Below are 18,474 nucleotides of genomic sequence, written 5' to 3' on the forward strand. Positions count from 1 at the left end.
CGCCCTATGTATTCACCGATAGCGATAAAACTTTCGTGTGTTATTGCGCCCGCGCCCACAAAAGTTTTTGAAGATTAGAACCATTTTAAAATATCAGGTTGGTCAGTTGTTTCAACAAAAGTGCCTACTAACTGCCGTAAAGGTTGTTTTGCAGATGTAGGTACTTGTCCACCAGGTGACTTCGTTAATTTCAACAAATTTGTCTACAGACGAAAAGGTGGTTCTTTTGACGATGCACGTCTCCACTACGTGATTTTGTTTTGTTTCAACAAATGTGTCTACTGCCGAAAAGCGGGCCAAAGACAAAATTTATTTTTTTCAGGGGCATATTAAAAATGAAGGGTTGAAAAACTTACAAATTTTTCAAGATAGATGAACACTTTTTCAACCAATTTTGATAAAATACACATATGCCTACTACTTACTTATTTTAATTAATCTGGAACTGTAGAATGTCTATGCACATTCCTCTTAACTTTTTAAACTTTTCGAGTAACTGAAAACATCATTTCATCATCAAGGCTCAAAAATGCCAAAAAATCGTCGAGATTTACGAAATGGAAGCTCTAGTCACAAACTTATAAATAGAGCAGTGGCCCGTGAAGCGGGGTAGACATATCTGCACCCCCTTTATCAATGTTGTCCTTTAAAAGCGGCTTCACATGGCTTGGGATATCACGAGCCGCGCCGCACCAATTTGTACAGGCGAGCTCTCACCACAGGCCCATAAAATTGTGAGCCCGCGGCGGCACGGGCGGCACTCTTCCTACGGCGAGCTCACTCAGCTAGGCCCGTGGTAACACGGGCCGTAGACCGTGCAATGCCAGCACAATATGCATTCTAAATAGCTGCAGGAGATGAACACGAAATTTTACTCAACTCTTTTACTACAATTTATTATTTTCTCTAACGCTAACATTTTTTTTTTATTAATTATACTCTTACCTCTCTTTTCATCCTTGGTTATAAAACTTCCTTTTCTTCAATATTTTATGTATTTAGATACATAAAATGTTGAAGCAAAAGAAGAATTTGATCACTAGAGTCTCTATTGGCCAACTACATCGATAACTGTTATTGAATTATCATGGTAGAGTCATTAGTCTGATTAGCTATTTGACTGCGAATGAATTGAAAAGCGTGCCAAGAGTTAGTAGACGCGAAGCTGCAGAACTTTAAACACCGCCGTAAAGTTGCCTGCTTATCGGTATTCTACAGGATATATCACAGAGAATGTTTGATGGGATTGAATGATTTCATTTCAGGGGACTAGAGTAGGCTGGGGCTCCGCTCCTATGTTGTGGATATTCCAAGGATTCGCATGCAGCGTTTTGCTTCCATATTTATATGGCGAAGGGCTATGGAGTGGAAATCCTTACCTGCAGACTTATTCCTTGAACGCTATAACTTGAGCCTTTTGAAGGCGAGAGCGTGCATGGTACATTGTCGACCTCATCATCACTTTTCAGAAGGAGAAAAGCCTTTTAAGTTGTCCGAATCTTTTCTTGCAACAGATTCAGTCATAACCGACAATATCGTAGATTACGAGACGCACGGTGTTTGTAAGTTCAAAACCGAACGAGAAAGAAACTTAGAATAAAACTGAATATATTTCTATTATCGACATAAGAAAACCAATGGCTACTGGCATTTATTTCATTTTTCTTTTCTTATACCTAGATATGCTTACGTCAAACTCTTTTAGGAATATGAGAAAACAAAATATTGTTTTTGGTTAGTAGGTAGTTATTTTTCTAATATGAAGAGAGACAGTAGAATAAATAAAAATAAAATAATAAACGTAAGTGTCATTCTAGTACAGTGGTCTACTTTTTTCCATCCTCTAAGGTCTACATAGCGAAAAGGTCTTATTTTTCTTTGATTACACTTAAGTAGCGTCAAAATCATCACAGCAAAAAAGGTTTCAATATAACAAAAGAGAATTGTAGAGTTACTTTTAAAAAATTCATACAACGATGTTCCTTTTTTCCGCTACGAAGAATTAAGACAACAAACTATTGTTCTGTTCGAAGTGTAAAGGAAAGACAATATTTCAAAGTGGATTCTTTTGAGAGTTTCAAGTACGATAAGTTTATACTATTAAATTGTTTTAAAAAAAAATTAAAAAGGAGAAATTTTAAGCACATTTGTACGTGTGCCGACATCTATCGAAACTTATGGGTTACTTAGCTGAAAACAAAAAGTGATTAAACTAAAGAGCAGGATCGCTAGAGGGCGCTCTAAATAATTAACGAATTCACTGATATTTCATTATGTAGTACAATATACTTGAATAGAGTAATCATTATAAATTATTAACACTTTGATAATGTGAACGTGAATTTAAACACTGGTTATTTTCTACTGTCACGAAAATATTTTAGCAGCAACGTCGAAATGTCACGACAATGTTACCCATCTAAAAAAGCTCCCGATATATGAAAAGAAAATTTTAATTTCTATTGCATATATAGAATTAAGACAGAAATTCGTAACTAAAAAGTATATTTTAGTTCTCTCGTTTTTATTTTATTTCTTTACTTTAGTTGCAAAAGTAAAGAAGTAAAATAAGAACGCTAGCTCGTTACATTGACTTTTAATGTACGTGTTGGCATTTGTTCGTATTAGGTTAAAGAATAATTTGACGTAAGTATTTAAGCAAAAGGATCCAATACACAAAATCATAAAAAATGAGTTCTTTGTACCAAACGGTTCCTAAAGTCTAACCTCTTATATCAGCAAAAAATCGATCATATAAACATAAATAAATATATCTGGAGTTACGTTTAATTAATTTATAAGTTTTGTAAATAAAACAAGAGAGTGAGAAACACTTTTAAACTTCAAACTGTCATATCTCGAAAGTGCCTGGATGTGCATTGGATCATTTTTGTTTAACTACGTTCAATTTATTTACGATATTCCACCTAAACAAAACACTACACATGAAACATTTAAGCTAAAAATCTAACTATACACACACATAAGGAACATCTCACCATGTAATGATAACAATACAAGATAAAGTGTTTCCCCACCACGTTCAAGATTTACAAGCGAATCTAATTTATTTCAAACCTGTATTTTAATTTAAAGTGAATGTTATAGAAAAAATGTAATAATTATTGTTCTACTACCGTGTTGATTTTCTATATTACCTAGATTTGAATATGTTGTAAACTTTAAATTCTAACACCCTTCGCATTGCGCAATACGAACCCCAGCATTATCAATCCCTTGTTACCGTTTTTTAACACGTGATTCAAATTTCAGTTTTTTGTCTACCCACACTCCCAAATCCTGAATTTGGCCCATAATTGTATTATCTATGATCCGGTCTACCGTATTTAAATTCTGTCCATCAATATAGCATTTTATTTGGAGTTTTCTGTACCATCCAACTGGATTCTTTTGAAATTTTTTTATTTCGTATTTCTTGAATCCCGTTTTAAAAATAATTATTTTCATCTTGACGTGATATTTTGTAGCTAGCAAATTTTAATCACAGCAATCTAAGGTACCACTGAGTTTTAGTGTGACAACCCGAATTTTTCTACCACCATATTTTTAAATTTAGAAGACGTAGGTCGTTCCACAGTCGGTCGTTAAACTCGTTAATAATACTCATTGGTCGTTGCTTCACGTTTCGAACTACCAAATCTCATTGTAATCTCGTTCATCAAAATGGTAGAGCGATTGCAAACGTTCTTATTTGTGTTCAAATCAAAGGACAGACGGAAATGGTCATGGTTGTCGTCACTTCTGTGTTCAACTTTATTGGTGTTATTGTTTTGTGACGATGCCCACAGTAAGTGTAGTGAAAAGAATTGCATAAACGGTGCTTGTAATTATGAGACTTGTATATGTTTTGAGGGCTGGCAAGGTCCAGAGTGCCAGTGTATCTCTTATTAGATTGTGGTGCCAGTACTGTGCCGGGAAAGTCGAGTGAGCAATGAAGCGCCCAAAAAGCTCCATATTTTTTAAATTTTTTTATAGAGCTTTGATTTCAAGGCCAAACTTAAAATACATAAAAATATACAAACAAAAATTGATGTATCACTTCGTGAAACTTGTTTCGAAGTGGTTTAAGATTTGACCTCTGTTAGTTAGAGAACTTGAGGTCTAAAGACAAAGTCTTTTATCCCAGGAAATCTCGATAAAAATAAAAAGAACACAAGTTGCCGAGATGAAGAAAAACAATGTATTGTCTTAAGTAGTCATGACAAGGAACACTTCAAAAAGCTTAAATCAAAATTCGAAATAATCACAGACATACATAGAAGGTGTGTCAGCAAAAAGGTTTACCAACACTGCCCCTTACATGAGCAACCTCTTTCTTGTTTTTTTTAAATTTAATTTTAAGAGGCCTGAAACGATCGGGCGTTTATGTCGGCCTCGTAATGTATGTATACATATAAATAAGTCTCCTATTTTATCTGTCACTACTCCCATGCGAGGTATTGCTCCTCACCAGAAAGCAAGACCTCACATAGGAGTATAGAGCTTCAGAACTTTTCGTCAACAGGTTGCTCAGCATTAAATTTAGCTCTCCCACCTGACCAATGTCCTTCAATTAATATTGGGCTTGGCAGTCCACATACCAATCACATTCCATTAAATGAAGCATGTCCTCCAACTTGTTACAGAATTGGCATTGAGGGGATTTTGCCCTTCTCATGAGATAGTAAAACTTATTTAATGGAATGTGACCAGAACGCAGTCTAAGGGCAATTATTAACAGTGACTTGGATATCCTTCTCGAGTCAGGGCTTTCTTGGAGGACGTAATTGGATAGTTTTGTACCATATACCCCTTGTCACAGACATCTCATCATAGCTCTTAGCCCATTGATCCATATTTAGGTCCCTTACAAATGGGATAAGTTCTGTGACAAAGGGCATACCTATTTTAATGCCTCATATGCTATCGGCATGCCTCGACCTCCAAAGACACAGCGAACCAAGTGCTGAAGTGCACGTTTAGAGTCAGTGAGAATAACGATTTTGTTTGAATCCACAGAACTAACAAAGGATAATGCTTCCATTATGGCAAATAACTCCGCTCTCATTATGCATGCTTCATAACACAATTTGAGTTTGAATGATACATTTTGTTGCGTGTCGTAAAAGACCGCGCCAACACCATTGATGTCTTTGGAACCATCAGCAAAAATCCTATAGTAGCCCCGGTATTTAAGAGTTAAAAAATAATTTACACAATTATTTAAATACACCGTGCCACATTGTCTCCAACTCACATTCCATTACATGTATCGGTGTAGTTCTAATGAAGCCCCCACAAATTGGTAAGGCTTTATTTTGTAAGAGGTCTAGTTTATGTAAGTGACAGCTCGCTGAGTTAGCGAACAAAAAATTTCCATAATCAATTCGGCTTCTTAGAAGAGAAATGTATAGCCTTCTCATAAACTTAGAGTGAACACCCCAAGACCTACCTACGCGTACTTTTAAAATATTAAGATATTTATAAATCTTTTGACATAACTCATTTATGTGAGAGTTCCAAAGGAGCTTGGAGTCTAGCAATAAGCCCAGATATTTAATTTTTTTATGGTTATTTATTACTACACCAGCTATGTCTAATTCTAAATTAAATTGTTTTATGGATCTATTAAATAAACAGGCTTTACTTTTCTCCTCTGATATACATAGTGCAATATTTCCCAGCAACTCTGCAAAAATACCGATCATGTTCCTAATATCACTAACTACAGATTGTATTTCATTATTATATACAGTCTTATATACTACAAAATCGTCAGCGTATTGCAGGACTTGAACTTCCGTATCGATTTTTGTTAGCTGCATGGTGACAATATTGAAGAGTAGTGGTGAAAAAGGGTCGCCCTGGGCTAAGCCTCTGTTAGCCTGCCTACTAAACGAAGTGTTACCGGATAACTGCACCGTCAATATTCTATTAGTCAAGAAGGTCCATATATATCGACAGATTCTTCCTCCCACTCCAATACCATTCAGGCTTTCTACCAGAGAAGAGATACTAACATTGTTATAAGCGTTAGACATGTCTAAAAAGCAAGCCAGAGTTGGGACTCCTCGCGAGAAACCCAAAGTTATATCTGAAACAATTCTTGAAAGACAATCCAGACTAGAACAAGCTCTCCTAAAACCAACTGAGGAAGGAGATAATAAGTCTCGACTCTCCACGTGCCATTGAATTCTTTTCATAAGGATGAAATGAAAGAGTTTGCATGGGCAAGACATCAGAGAGATAAGGCGCAACAATGATAGCGAGTTGGGGTCACGACCCGGCTTAACTATTTTATATTGGAATTACTTTAATATTTCTCCACTGGCTAGGAAAGGAACCTGTTTTTAAAATTAAATTTAAAAATATTCATTCAAAATATTTTGGCAGAATCTGGCAAATTAAATAGCATGGAATAGGAGAAGTCATCCACACCAGGGGTAAAGTCTTTTCGTTTTATACAGTTATTCAATTCACAATGGGTTATTTCTTTTTCTAACAGATTCAAGGGAATATTACTTATTTCAGGATCATTTCTTTCATTCTTTCTGGAGTTGCGGTGCTCCTGCTATAGCTTTTGCCTTTTATCCAGTTCATTTTACGCCACATTTCAGATGGTGAAGTCTCTTCCCCCAGACTCGTACAGAAATCTTGCCAACCTTTACATCTAGCCTTATTGGTGGCCTTACGAGCTAATGACTGTCTTCTTTTATATATAGTATAATTATTGGGAGTTGGGTTCCGTCTAACTTGCGCTAAAGCCAGTCGACGTTCAGCAATCACTTTAGATAAATTAGAATTCCAATATGGTTTGGGACTGAATTTGCTACTAGGGGTTTGATAGATTTTTATCCAGGGTATGGTCCTGTCTGCTACCAAATTTATCTTTTCCATGAAGTTACTGTAGTCTGTATCAATACTAGATGTGGTTGAAGTTTCTGAAAATATGATATCTAATTCTTCTTTATATTTAATCCACGTGGCTTCTTTAAAATTTCTTTTACGTATAATAGGGCGTTCACTAATACATTTAAAGGCAACTTTCAGTATTAAGTGGTCACTTCCGAGCAATTCATTTGAGACTGTCCATTTACACTTAGTTGCAATGTCTACTGAAACAAATGTGATGTCCGGAGAAAATTGTTGCAAGGGTCCATCCACTCGTAATTAAGTAATAACGACGAGCAATCATAATTAAGTAATAAAAACGTTGCAAGACATTTGCAAGAGTACAAATTACAATAACATTTCGTTAAGCTAAACTAAACACAAAGATTTTACAAACAACTCATGCTTTGCCTTAGGCAAGGGTTTTGTAAACAAGTCTGCCTCTAATTCTGTTGAAGGCTTGTACTCTAAACAGACTAGTTTATCATCAACACATTCTTGAATGAAATAATGATGAATGTCTATGTGTTTAGTTCTCCTAAAACATTCGTTCTCTACCATTTTGAGTGTGCTACGATTGTCATTAAAAATTGTTATAGGTTCTGGTGGTGACAAGCTCCTGTACTTAAGTTCAAATAATTTTTTTTTCCAAATTTTGCCTCTTTTACAGAACTTCCAAGAGCATAATATTCAGCTTCGGCGCTAGAACAAGCCACGTTTTGTTGTTTGTGACTGTACCAATTTACAATACAAAAGCAGAACCTACTCAGAAATCCTGAACATGACTTTCGATCAGTCTTATCCCCCGCCCAATCTGCGTCGGATGAAATTTCAACTTTATTACTACCTCTCCTAAAATTGAGACGATAGCTAGTTGTTTCTGAAAGATACAGCAGTCACGTTTAGGTGCGAGTCAGTGCGATTCATTATAACAAGTGTTATATTGGCTGAGTTTACTGCACACAAATGCAATATCTGGACGTGTGCAAACAGCGAGATACATTAAACTACCAATAAGTTCCTGATACGGAAACTGCTTATCGATTGTTTCTGCTTTCGGCAGATTGAAATTGACTTCCATAGGAGTCGCTACTTTGTAACAATCTTCCATGCCAAATTATGTTAACAGACTTTTAACATATTCCGACTGCGTTAGCTTTAAAGTCCCTTGCTCCCGGTTCCTTTCAACCTTCATACCCAATGCTTGCTTTTGCAGCAAAAGCAATTTGATCTTGAAGTTGGAACTGAGCAACTTATATAGCATATCTTTGTACTTGGTTTTTCAAGGACTTTTTAGTCGTAGCGCCATCTATCCAGTTATATTTTGTTATATAGCATACTTTTTGGTGTTCATTTGAACTGAATATGAAGAAGTTATTCATAAGTTATCGACATAAAGTGCTGTAATGTGTCTTTATAATAGACACATTTTTCAGTCTTCAATTGCGTATAGCCATTGGTAATTAAAACGATGCACTTTTTTATTCCAGGCTCTACTAGCTTGTTTGAGTCCATATAAACTCTTCTTGAGTAAACAAACTTTGCTCTGCCCCTCAATCTCAAATCCAGTAGGTTGCTCCATGTAAATGCATTCATTAAGATTTCTGTTAAGGAATGCCGTACTAACATCTAAATGTTCAATGTCCATATCATTTTCAATTCCAATTGCAAATAATAAACGTAATGTACAATATCTAACAACTGGTGCAAAAGTCTCTTCATAATCCACACCATATAGCTGAGTGAAACCTTTTGCAACTAAGCGAGCTTTAAATTTCTCAAAATTACCACTTGGATCAACGTTTTCTTTGAAAACCCATTTACATTTAATGACATTTCCATGTTTAGGTCGATCAACAAGTTCCCAGACTCCATGCGACAAAAGTGAATTATATTCTTCTTTCATAGCTTCTAACCAATATTTCGCTTTTTCACATTTTATAACGCTAAACGCTAGTTCCGTGAAATAATTCACGTCATAATCTTTGAACCAAAGAAAGATGCCGATTTCGAACAGGCCTAGAATCATCAGTAATTTGAAAATCGGACGCATTCTGTAGTTCTAAATCATTCTTGACTTTTGACTGAATATTATCCATGTTCATCAGATGAAACTATAGTTTGAATATTAGGTTTTTCAACGACTTCTAGAACTTCATTATTGGTAGACAAAACATCTATTGTAGCATAATCATCGTCGTCAGAATCATTGACATGTGCATCTAAAGTGTTTACATTATTTATAGTAATATCAACAGTGTTAATTAAATCTTTAAAACTTTCATTATGCTTTGCAGTTTTAAATTGAATACCTCTAACTGTTTCAATAAATTCAACAGAACGAGCTTTTATTAATTTATTGCCATCAACTGGATCACTAAGTCTGTAACCTTTAGTATGATCACAATATCCTAACATGGTTTTGATTTGGGATCAAGTTTTGTACACTAATGTTGTGGAGTAAGAGCAAATACTGTGCTACCAAATACTCGAAGACGACTGAGATTTACTTTATTACCAGTTCATAGCTCTTCAGAAGTAACTTTAGTCAAAGCAGCAGTTGGACTACGATTTTATAAATAACAAGCAGTGTTTACTGCTTCAGCCCAATATTTCTTATCCAAATTAGCGTCTTGCAACATAGTTCTGGCTTTTTCAACTAACGTCCTATTCAAACGTTCGGAAACGCCGTTTTGTTGTGGTGTATACGGAACAGTTGTTTCGTAAACAATACCGCATTGTTTTAAATAATATGTTTTAAACATATAAGGTATCTTTAATAATTCTATTAACATTATTATCTAAAGTCAAATTGACCATTTTATCATTGTTGGCAGTAGTAATTTCTTTAGGAGGTTTAGGAGAATAATTAAATATCCAGTCTTTGCTATTAGTCATGACTAGAACAACCTGAATCTATAATCCAGCTATGTTGATCACAGTTACTAACTTTTAAGGCAGTCTCAGTAGAAAAATTACAGGAATTGGTACTTCTTTTATTTGAAGGCGAAGCCTCAGGTTTCTTTGAGTTCTTTTTCAGCTTGGGACACTTCGGTTTAATGTGACCTTTCTGATGACAGTTGTGACAGATTGGAACAAATTTGTTTTCTGTCAACAAAATTTTGTCATTGTGTTCCAAATTGGAATTTGAAGAATTTCTCTTGAATTCACTTTGAATTAGCTGGCACTTAACAAAATCTGAATCCAGTTTCGATTTAGTGGCTTCCATGGCCATTATTAAAGAATCGAATTCAGCAGATAACCCTACTAGCATCAAATAGGCTAATTCGTCATCGACGTTGCAGCCAAAGTCAGCTGGTTCTTGAGTAATGGCAATAATATTTCCTAAATAGTGATCCATAGAATTGCATTTAATTTGCGAAAGTTTTCTTTTTAAGAGAAGTCTCCGACTTATGCCAGATTTTTCGTAGGTTGACTTTAGGTTTCTCCACGCATCTGCAGCTGTCTTTGCATTTCTTACATGTGGATAGCAAATGGGTTGTATATTCAAGCAAATTTTTGCGTATGCTTTCTGATCTTTTGAAGAATCAGCAGTCGCTTCTTCGGAACCAATTGCTACATTCCGTAGTCCATTGTCTAACAATAATAATTTCATTTGAAATTTCGACGTACCATAATTAGAATCACCTTCCAGTTTTTCTATAGCCATGCTTGAACCGCTGCTAATAACAATACAATACAATACAATACAAAAATTCTTTATTGTACACCAAAAAAGGAAACAGATACAATACAATTAAATTGAAAATAAGCGGTGGTACAATGGGCGGTCTTATCGCTTTAAGCGATTTCTGCCAGACAACCTTTGGATGGAAGTAATGATATAATTCTCAGGAAAAAGACGGCGGTGTATGAAGAATTACTAATCAACAGATAAAAATTGATAAATAAATGCAAATATACATATATTTATAAATAAATAATAAAACCAATACATATATATGAATATCGTAAACTACTATATATTCTTATACTTATAAATATAAAAATTTCTAAAACGTAATTTCAAAACATAAAAATACCTAAGCAGTCCAGGTCACACTAAATTAAGGTAGTGTACTTTTACCATATTTTTGAATATATTCAATGATTTCGCTTGTTGAATAGACAAGTGTGTGAGGAATGAATAAGATGCCATAGAGAAGATTAAGAATATGAGCATTCCGGCGAAGTCTAATGGGTAACCACTTCAGCTCATTGTGATAGATGGAAACATGATCAAATTTCCTCAGACCATAAATGAAACGGATGCAAAAATTTTGTAGACGTTTGAGTTTGTTGAGCTGTTCTTCGGTTAAATCCAGATAGCAGGCATCAGCATAATCAAGAATTGGAAGAAGAAGAATACAATAACAATGTTATTCAAAAAAGAAATGTTTTGCGTCATTTTCGTAAAATTATATTTTCCGAAAAAAATTAAAATTTATAATATCACACAAAACAAAAGCCCTAATAAAAACATGTAAACTAAACTTGTCGAACTATTGTGAGAACATTGCCCATAACAAGCCCATAACCAATGTAAAGACAGAAGTATTTTATCCCAGGAAATCTCGACAAAAATAAAAAGAACAAGTCGCCGTGATGAAGAAAAACAATGTATTGTCTTAAGTCGTCGTGACAAGGAATACTTCAAGAAGCTTAAATCAAAAGTGGAAATAATCACAGACAGACATAGAAGGCGTGTCAGCAAAAAGGTTTATTAACATGAGGAAAAGCTCATGAAAATTGGTTTTAACTGTAGGTACTGAGCCGTGTACTCTAAACTGGTTTTTTTTTAATTTCGACTCAAGTTTTTCGGAATTAACATCCGAAAGTTACGACAACTTTCAAACTTCGCAAGGGTAGCTCTGCTATGAATGCTGGGCAAAATATGTGCTATGTTATGTCTTAATTAAAATGTAAATAACAAAAAGCTTTAAGTTTTTTTAAGTATATATCTAATATACGAAATACTTTCAATATATTCATTTATTAAAACACAAAATATATGGTATTTGACCTCAATTATTTAAAATAATTATACAACCTAAATTACAATCATTATTATCACTAATGTAACACCACGAAAGTATTTGAAATGTCTATTACGAAAAGCATTATAGTCGTCACAATGAAGATTGACAGTTGTAACTTAGAATGCAATCAACAAAACAGTTATTTTACCAAACAATTCGACTCACCCGTAGAACAAATATCTAAATTCAAGACTACTTGTTCTCAGAACATAGTATGTTTCGTTCGTTCGCTATGGATGTCAGATCGACCGTTGTTCATTTTACATTTCAAAACGAAATAAGATATATAAATTCTCAAAACACCTTTACATAGGCCATGGTTTGAATAACGAAATTGTTTCTTTTTTTTATCTTTTCACTATGTAATCACATTGAACTCTGTTCTTCAGATGAGTCGAATTATTAACTTATTGGTTTTAAAAACATACATTAATTTTAGTGAAGCACTGTACATATGATAGAACATAAATTCAAGTATTATTTTCTCACAAATTCGATATAAAAACCAATTTTGAGTCATTCCGAAATGTCCTAAAAACAGGTACATTCTCAATTTTTTTTTTTAATAATGGTGTTGTAACCAATTGATTACTTTTCCTTAACCCTAACGAAACTTAATTATGGAGAAAATTCGAAAATGATTATTAATATTACTGAACCTACTTAAAAGATGCATAATGCGAATGAAGCTTCATACTTGACACTGTCATTGTTTCGGTCGGACGTCCAACGGAGGCTTAGAGGAAGGATGAAGCACGAGAGTGAACTCCTTGACACTGGCCCAAGCCTTTATTTTTTTTTTTTATGTTTATTTCTTTTTTACATGTACTTAAAATTAGAGTTTACAATTGGGTCTTCCTTTTAGGTATCATCTACCTGTATTAGGAAGGCCCGCTCTTCCATTGTACTTTAATCTTAATAATATTTCTTCTTAATAATAATCTTTATGGAAATAATAATAATTATTATCATACTTGTATGTTATTAATGTACTATGAGTTTGCACTGTCTCACTAGTATTTACAAATATAAACTCTCAAACACATAATTCAATCCAAAGTGCATTTTTATTCTCAAAGGGCTAGAACACAAAAATATTCTTGTTATTGAAGAAAACCTTTTTCCCAGTCTTATAAATTTAAAATTTTAACAACAACTTATGGAAATAACGTTTAGTATATTATAATAGTTTCAAAATTGCATAATAGATTTTGATCAATCAAAACATTGTTTAAAAAGCGAAGGACATTTAATACTGAAAATGCAAGGTGGATTATGTGCCCGCGAGTGTAGATAGACATTGTAGAACCATTCAAATTCAGTCATACTGCATATGATAAGAAATTATAAACAACTAAGTATTATTCTGCATTGGTTTTGTATTTCTAACTACGTCATACATTGGCCTCTAGTATCAGTCCACAGGGTCATTGTGACAGCAAAACAAAATAGATATGGATATTATCTATTAGTTCATACGCATTATAAATCTGTTGTATCAATTAAACTAATCCATACTTGGTATAAACGGCTGGCGTCCACAACTCAACGTCAAAGCGCCTATGGTGTACTTTAGCCGTAGCCGTCGGACCTTTTTCTTCTCATTACAGCCATGGTCATGCAATGAGAAGAAAAAAGGTCCGAAGATTTTATTTGGGACGTTATAGTCAAGTTGGCATGCATGCAATCATACTATTTACGTGAAAGGGATAAAAAAAAAATTTTTACGTATTTCATTTGTTGTTATAAGTCCGATCACTAACTGCAACATGATCTCACCTTTTTGTCAAAAACTGAAACAAAAGTAACTTTTTTCGTCAAGATTGTACGTTAGGGATCGAGAATAAGGAGATATGTTAATGTTTTAATTTCCAAAAATAAAATGATTAATAAAGTAACTTTTCTAATATAACAGCATGCGATTGCGGCTCAAAGGCAGTTGGGTGCGCTCCGGACACAGGCAAGTGCTTCTGCAACACCAAGGGCTATGTGGGAGACCGATGCGACGAGTGTGACAACAGGAATCATTACTACGCCGATGTACACAATAAGGCCTGCTACTGTGAGTCATTCTTCCCACAATTTGGGTATAGCATAGAAATTACACGCTAGACCGATGTGTGATCAATCATCTCAATTCCTCCCCATCTTGACACCCCTTCGGCCATTAAGTACTGTGGCGACAGCGTTTTTTTTGTGATACACGAACAAGTCGTGCCCCTGGTGGTAAGCGACTTGCCTGTCCCATAGCAATTACAGTGCCATTCGGGGCTTTAAATCATAAAGATCTGAAGAACACCGCAACTGCGCCCGTCACCCTGAGGCATAAATTAACAAGTCCCATGTGCCTGTAGTTTCACCAACACCCTTACACCAAAACGAAACGCAGTAATGCTCGTATTATTGGTTGGTTGATGGCCGAAATAAAAACCAAATTTTTTAAGTGCTCCACAGAATTATGTTTCTTTGAGTTGTACGCAAGGTATACCCCGTCGGCCTCTAGGATTGCATCTTAGGGCGCGTTCCCATTATGTCGTGACGACAGATAGTCGTGCAGTTTAAGGTGTCGTGACTTGTATATTTAAATGAAGTTGCTTACTTATAGTAAAACACGATTAACTGTCGTTCGTGACTTTTTTGACGTTACAACGACAGACTGTCGTGGTAATGAGAAGAGCTAGAACGACAGTCGTTTAAAATGTCACGATAAAAATGTGACAGCAAATAATCGTAGCTTCAAACGATTCTGTCGTGCAAACGACTAGACATCTAGAATCGTCGTCACGGTCTAGTGGAAACAGCTAGACACGACAGTCAATCAACGATAAAATAAACGTTCAAGAGACGCAGTCACGACAGATAGTCGTGATAAAGGGATTAGACTAGACTAGACTTAATTTTACATTGCTATATTGCAATGTAAAATACAAAATAAAAACCTATCTATTAAAATATTCCATCAAATAATATCAAACACGTAATTGATTTTTATAAAATAAATAAATGAAAGAGTTGTTTTAAAATTTGATTGACAGGCAATATGAATATCATGGTGGTCAAACATCCTGACATTCAATAAAAAAACTTAATTACAATTATTAAAGTGACATCTTTAGTCAGCGGCTGGTAGCTGTAAAGGTACGTCGCTAAGCAAACAAAAACTTTCATAGATTTCTCACAGATGAACCTACGGCAAAGAAGTCGATAAAGATCTGAAACAAACACATGGAAAAATTCGTGAGGTCCATTGCTTCGTTCCGTCGTCGCTTAGTTGGCATAGCGCAGCTTTTTACTTTTCACTTTTTATTTTTATGGCTCCATCATTACGTAGAATGATGATTTTGTGTCATGTCACGGTGGAAAGAAAAATTATCAAAAAAAAATAACCACAGATCTATTAGACGTTAACCGGTGTTGAGGTGTTGATGGATTGTACAAGTGAGAATCTAAAACAAAAGACGGCACAAACATGTAACACGGACTTATAGGTATATATTATTTAACTACTACTGTACTTAGGGTAGAAATATAATAGGGGAAACACAAAAGCTAAAAGATTATTTATGTTAGTGGGGCGGGGGAATTTATTTATTTATTTATTTATTTATTTATTTGCATATACACGTTATACAATTTTGGAAGAAGTAAGTTATAAAGTGGAACAGCAATATTAGGGCAATTGAAAAAGAATGTGTTCCAAGCTACCGTCTCGTCTAGACCGCACTCGCACAGAGAGTGATCTCGGACTCGTGATTTTACGCAAAAATACAGGGGTGCAAACATAGCCTAAGCGCAAACGTATAATGGTGGAAGTGATGGCGTAGCGTCTAGCACGGTTTGCTGGGAGACGTTGGTTCGAATCCAACCGGATTGAAGTGAATTTTTTTAAATAAAAAAAGTTTAGTGGCAGTAGAACTCCTTGTGAAAGAGTTCGTCCAGAGAAGTACTGCCACCTTACCTATTTTTGCCGCCAAGCAATAATGTCAGCATTACTGCGTTCCGGTTTTGAAAAGTAAGGGTGCTGGTCAAATTACAAGCACATGAGTCTTATCAACTTATGTCTCAGGGTGACGGGCGCAGTGGCAGTGCCCTTCAGATCTTTACGATTTAAAGCTTTGAATGTCACTGCAACTGTTATGGACAAGCGTGTAGCTTACCATCAGGCGCACGACTTGTTTGTCCCTTCACTTGATGTTATAAAAAAAGATCAGATTTTTTCTAAATGTCCGATTTTTGTTTAATAATTATAACAAGCCTGAGTGGCATCATCAAAATATGCACCATTTTCTTTCACAGATGAACTAGCAGTAGACTACCAATACACGTTTAATCTGTCAAAAAAGGAAGACCGACACTTATCCGCAATCAATTTCCGCAACGCGCCCGTGAAGCCGGACGTAGACGCGGACTTCAACATCACGTGCTCGTCTCACGCGCGGATGAACCTCACCGTGCGGACGAAAGGAGATCCCACTGAGCGGACTCTGTTGAGTAATGTGAACTGCACTCATTTTAAATACAAGTGAGATTTTGTTCTTTTTTAACTAGATGGAATAGAGATTGTTTTGTCATCAAAAAGATCTGAACTTGTGATCATTTTTATACATAAGTTCAGAATTGCAGAATTTGACATAAGTAATACTACAGACAATCATCATCACATAAAAAACCAATCATCATCTTCAACTCGACTGGTCACCTCAGTAGTGTCGGCCGTAACTCATCTGTGTTGTCGCCACTTCATCTTCTCTCACGTCCCGCAAACAATATGAATAAAATAATAACAGGTGGAGAAAATTTAACACAGATCTGACGTCGACAAGCGTCCGATGGTAACTGATGGGGCAGTGGGCGGCGCGGTGTGTCGTTAAACCGCTAGGCAATTTACAAATTTTGGGATAAATGTGAATTTAATAACTACAAGGCTTCAGTTGAAAACCAAAATTGAATAGGTCCTCTGTAGTACTTGAAAAGAAATATATCCTTATACAAATTACGTAAACGTTAATATTTTATGCCTAAATTATTCGTTCTAGACTTTTATTGTAGCCTGAACCATTGACTTACTCTCGATCTCCGTCCGAAACAATTACTATCAAATAAGTACTACTCTACCAGATTGAAGTTTCATAGTTTTAGTTTTCAGGTGGTTTTATGATCGGATAGAGTACACGTACAACGAATTAACACATTCTTTAGAAAATATCCTTAGGTGTATCGTATATTTAGGCCGTTATTCAATTGTAAATACCTAATTATTTGATAAAGCAATACAGTTTCTCACCCTAAAATAATAAATAAATAAACTGAAACTTGAAATAATTTCCATATGAGTAACCCCCACCTTTTAACCACAGGTTCACTAAATCGGAGCACGCGTTCGGCAGTGAAGACAACGTGACGCTGACCACGTTCTTCGTCTACGTTTACGACTTCAAACCGCCACTATGGATACAGGTTTCGTTCGCGCAATACCCGAAATTGAATGTAGAACAACTCATCACAACTCTCGGGACGTTATCGGTATTACAAGGACTAAGGGGCGGGCAATGAAATCTTACATGCACTGTATTTTATTTAATAAAGTACAAAGAACAGCTTGCTGGATTTTATACTTTGGCCTTTGAGCCGTCTTCGCACACACTCCACATAGCCCCGCACTAGGTTGACCCTGTGTCGCGAATACCATAGACACCTACAAAGACAATCACTCATTACACCCAAACTCACCAGAGAAATAAATGCAGGTCATGCAAATATATCTCCCGGCCCGGAAATCGAACCTGGGCCCTCTGTATGGCAGTCCTGCATAGTAACCGTTCGGCCACGGAGACAATTAAGAAGCTTCTCTTTCTTATCGTACAAAACTTAAGTCTATAAAGAAAGAGAGAAAGAAAGATAAACATTTATTCATGAAATTGAGTCACTATACACTCTTAAATCTAATACTTAACACTAAAACAACAAATGGCTGCGTGATTTTAAGTTAGTAAGTGTGTATAGTGGCGCAAAAGAAGAAAAGCATACGACTCAGCAATATTCCTGTCTCAGGCGAGACATACGCTGATTTTCAGTCGTTGGTGTTTCAGCGTCGGCTGAGACCTAAGGAAATGGTACATGCTCTGTGTATCCTCTGTTTTATGCCACACTACACATTTACAATACACGTGTGCTACATGTATACTATATTATATAAAAGCTACAAGTAAACATACATAAATATAAATCGGTTAGAAGACAAGAGTTAGGAACATCCGGCATCAGAGCATACGCTGGTTTTCCATCAATTGATTTTTCATACGTTTTCTAAATGCGGATTTTGAGATAGTGCACACAATGATCGTTGTAAGGACAACAACCTTACTCATTAATATAAATCTATGAAATAAATTTTGTAGCAGTTGAGGTAAAAAATTTGGTGTGGTCAACATCAAAATACACTTTTTTATGATACCTGGTGACAAGACGAACAATCGCACGCCTGTCCATAACAGTTGCAGTGCCATTCAGAGCTTTAAATCACAAAGATCTGAGGGGCACTGCC

General features: G+C 35.5%; 1 protein-coding gene across 1 annotated transcript; it reads left to right on the forward strand.

The window, feature by feature from the left end:
- Positions 1–3,633: 3,633 nt before the first annotated feature.
- Positions 3,634–18,200, forward strand: LOC113232400 (attractin-like protein 1). Its single transcript, XM_026467106.1, has 4 exons — positions 3,634–3,808; positions 13,846–13,992; positions 16,227–16,452; positions 17,288–18,200. The coding sequence occupies exons 1-4, from the start codon at positions 3,685–3,687 to the stop codon at positions 17,481–17,483; spliced, it is 693 nt and encodes a 230-aa protein (XP_026322891.1). The 5' UTR covers positions 3,634–3,684; the 3' UTR covers positions 17,484–18,200.
- Positions 18,201–18,474: the final 274 nt, after the last annotated feature.

The sequence above is a fragment of the Hyposmocoma kahamanoa genome, unplaced genomic scaffold, assembly GCF_003589595.1.
Source record: "Hyposmocoma kahamanoa isolate Upper Pololo Valley unplaced genomic scaffold, ASM358959v1 76, whole genome shotgun sequence".
Classification (NCBI taxonomy): domain Eukaryota; kingdom Metazoa; phylum Arthropoda; class Insecta; order Lepidoptera; family Cosmopterigidae; genus Hyposmocoma; species Hyposmocoma kahamanoa.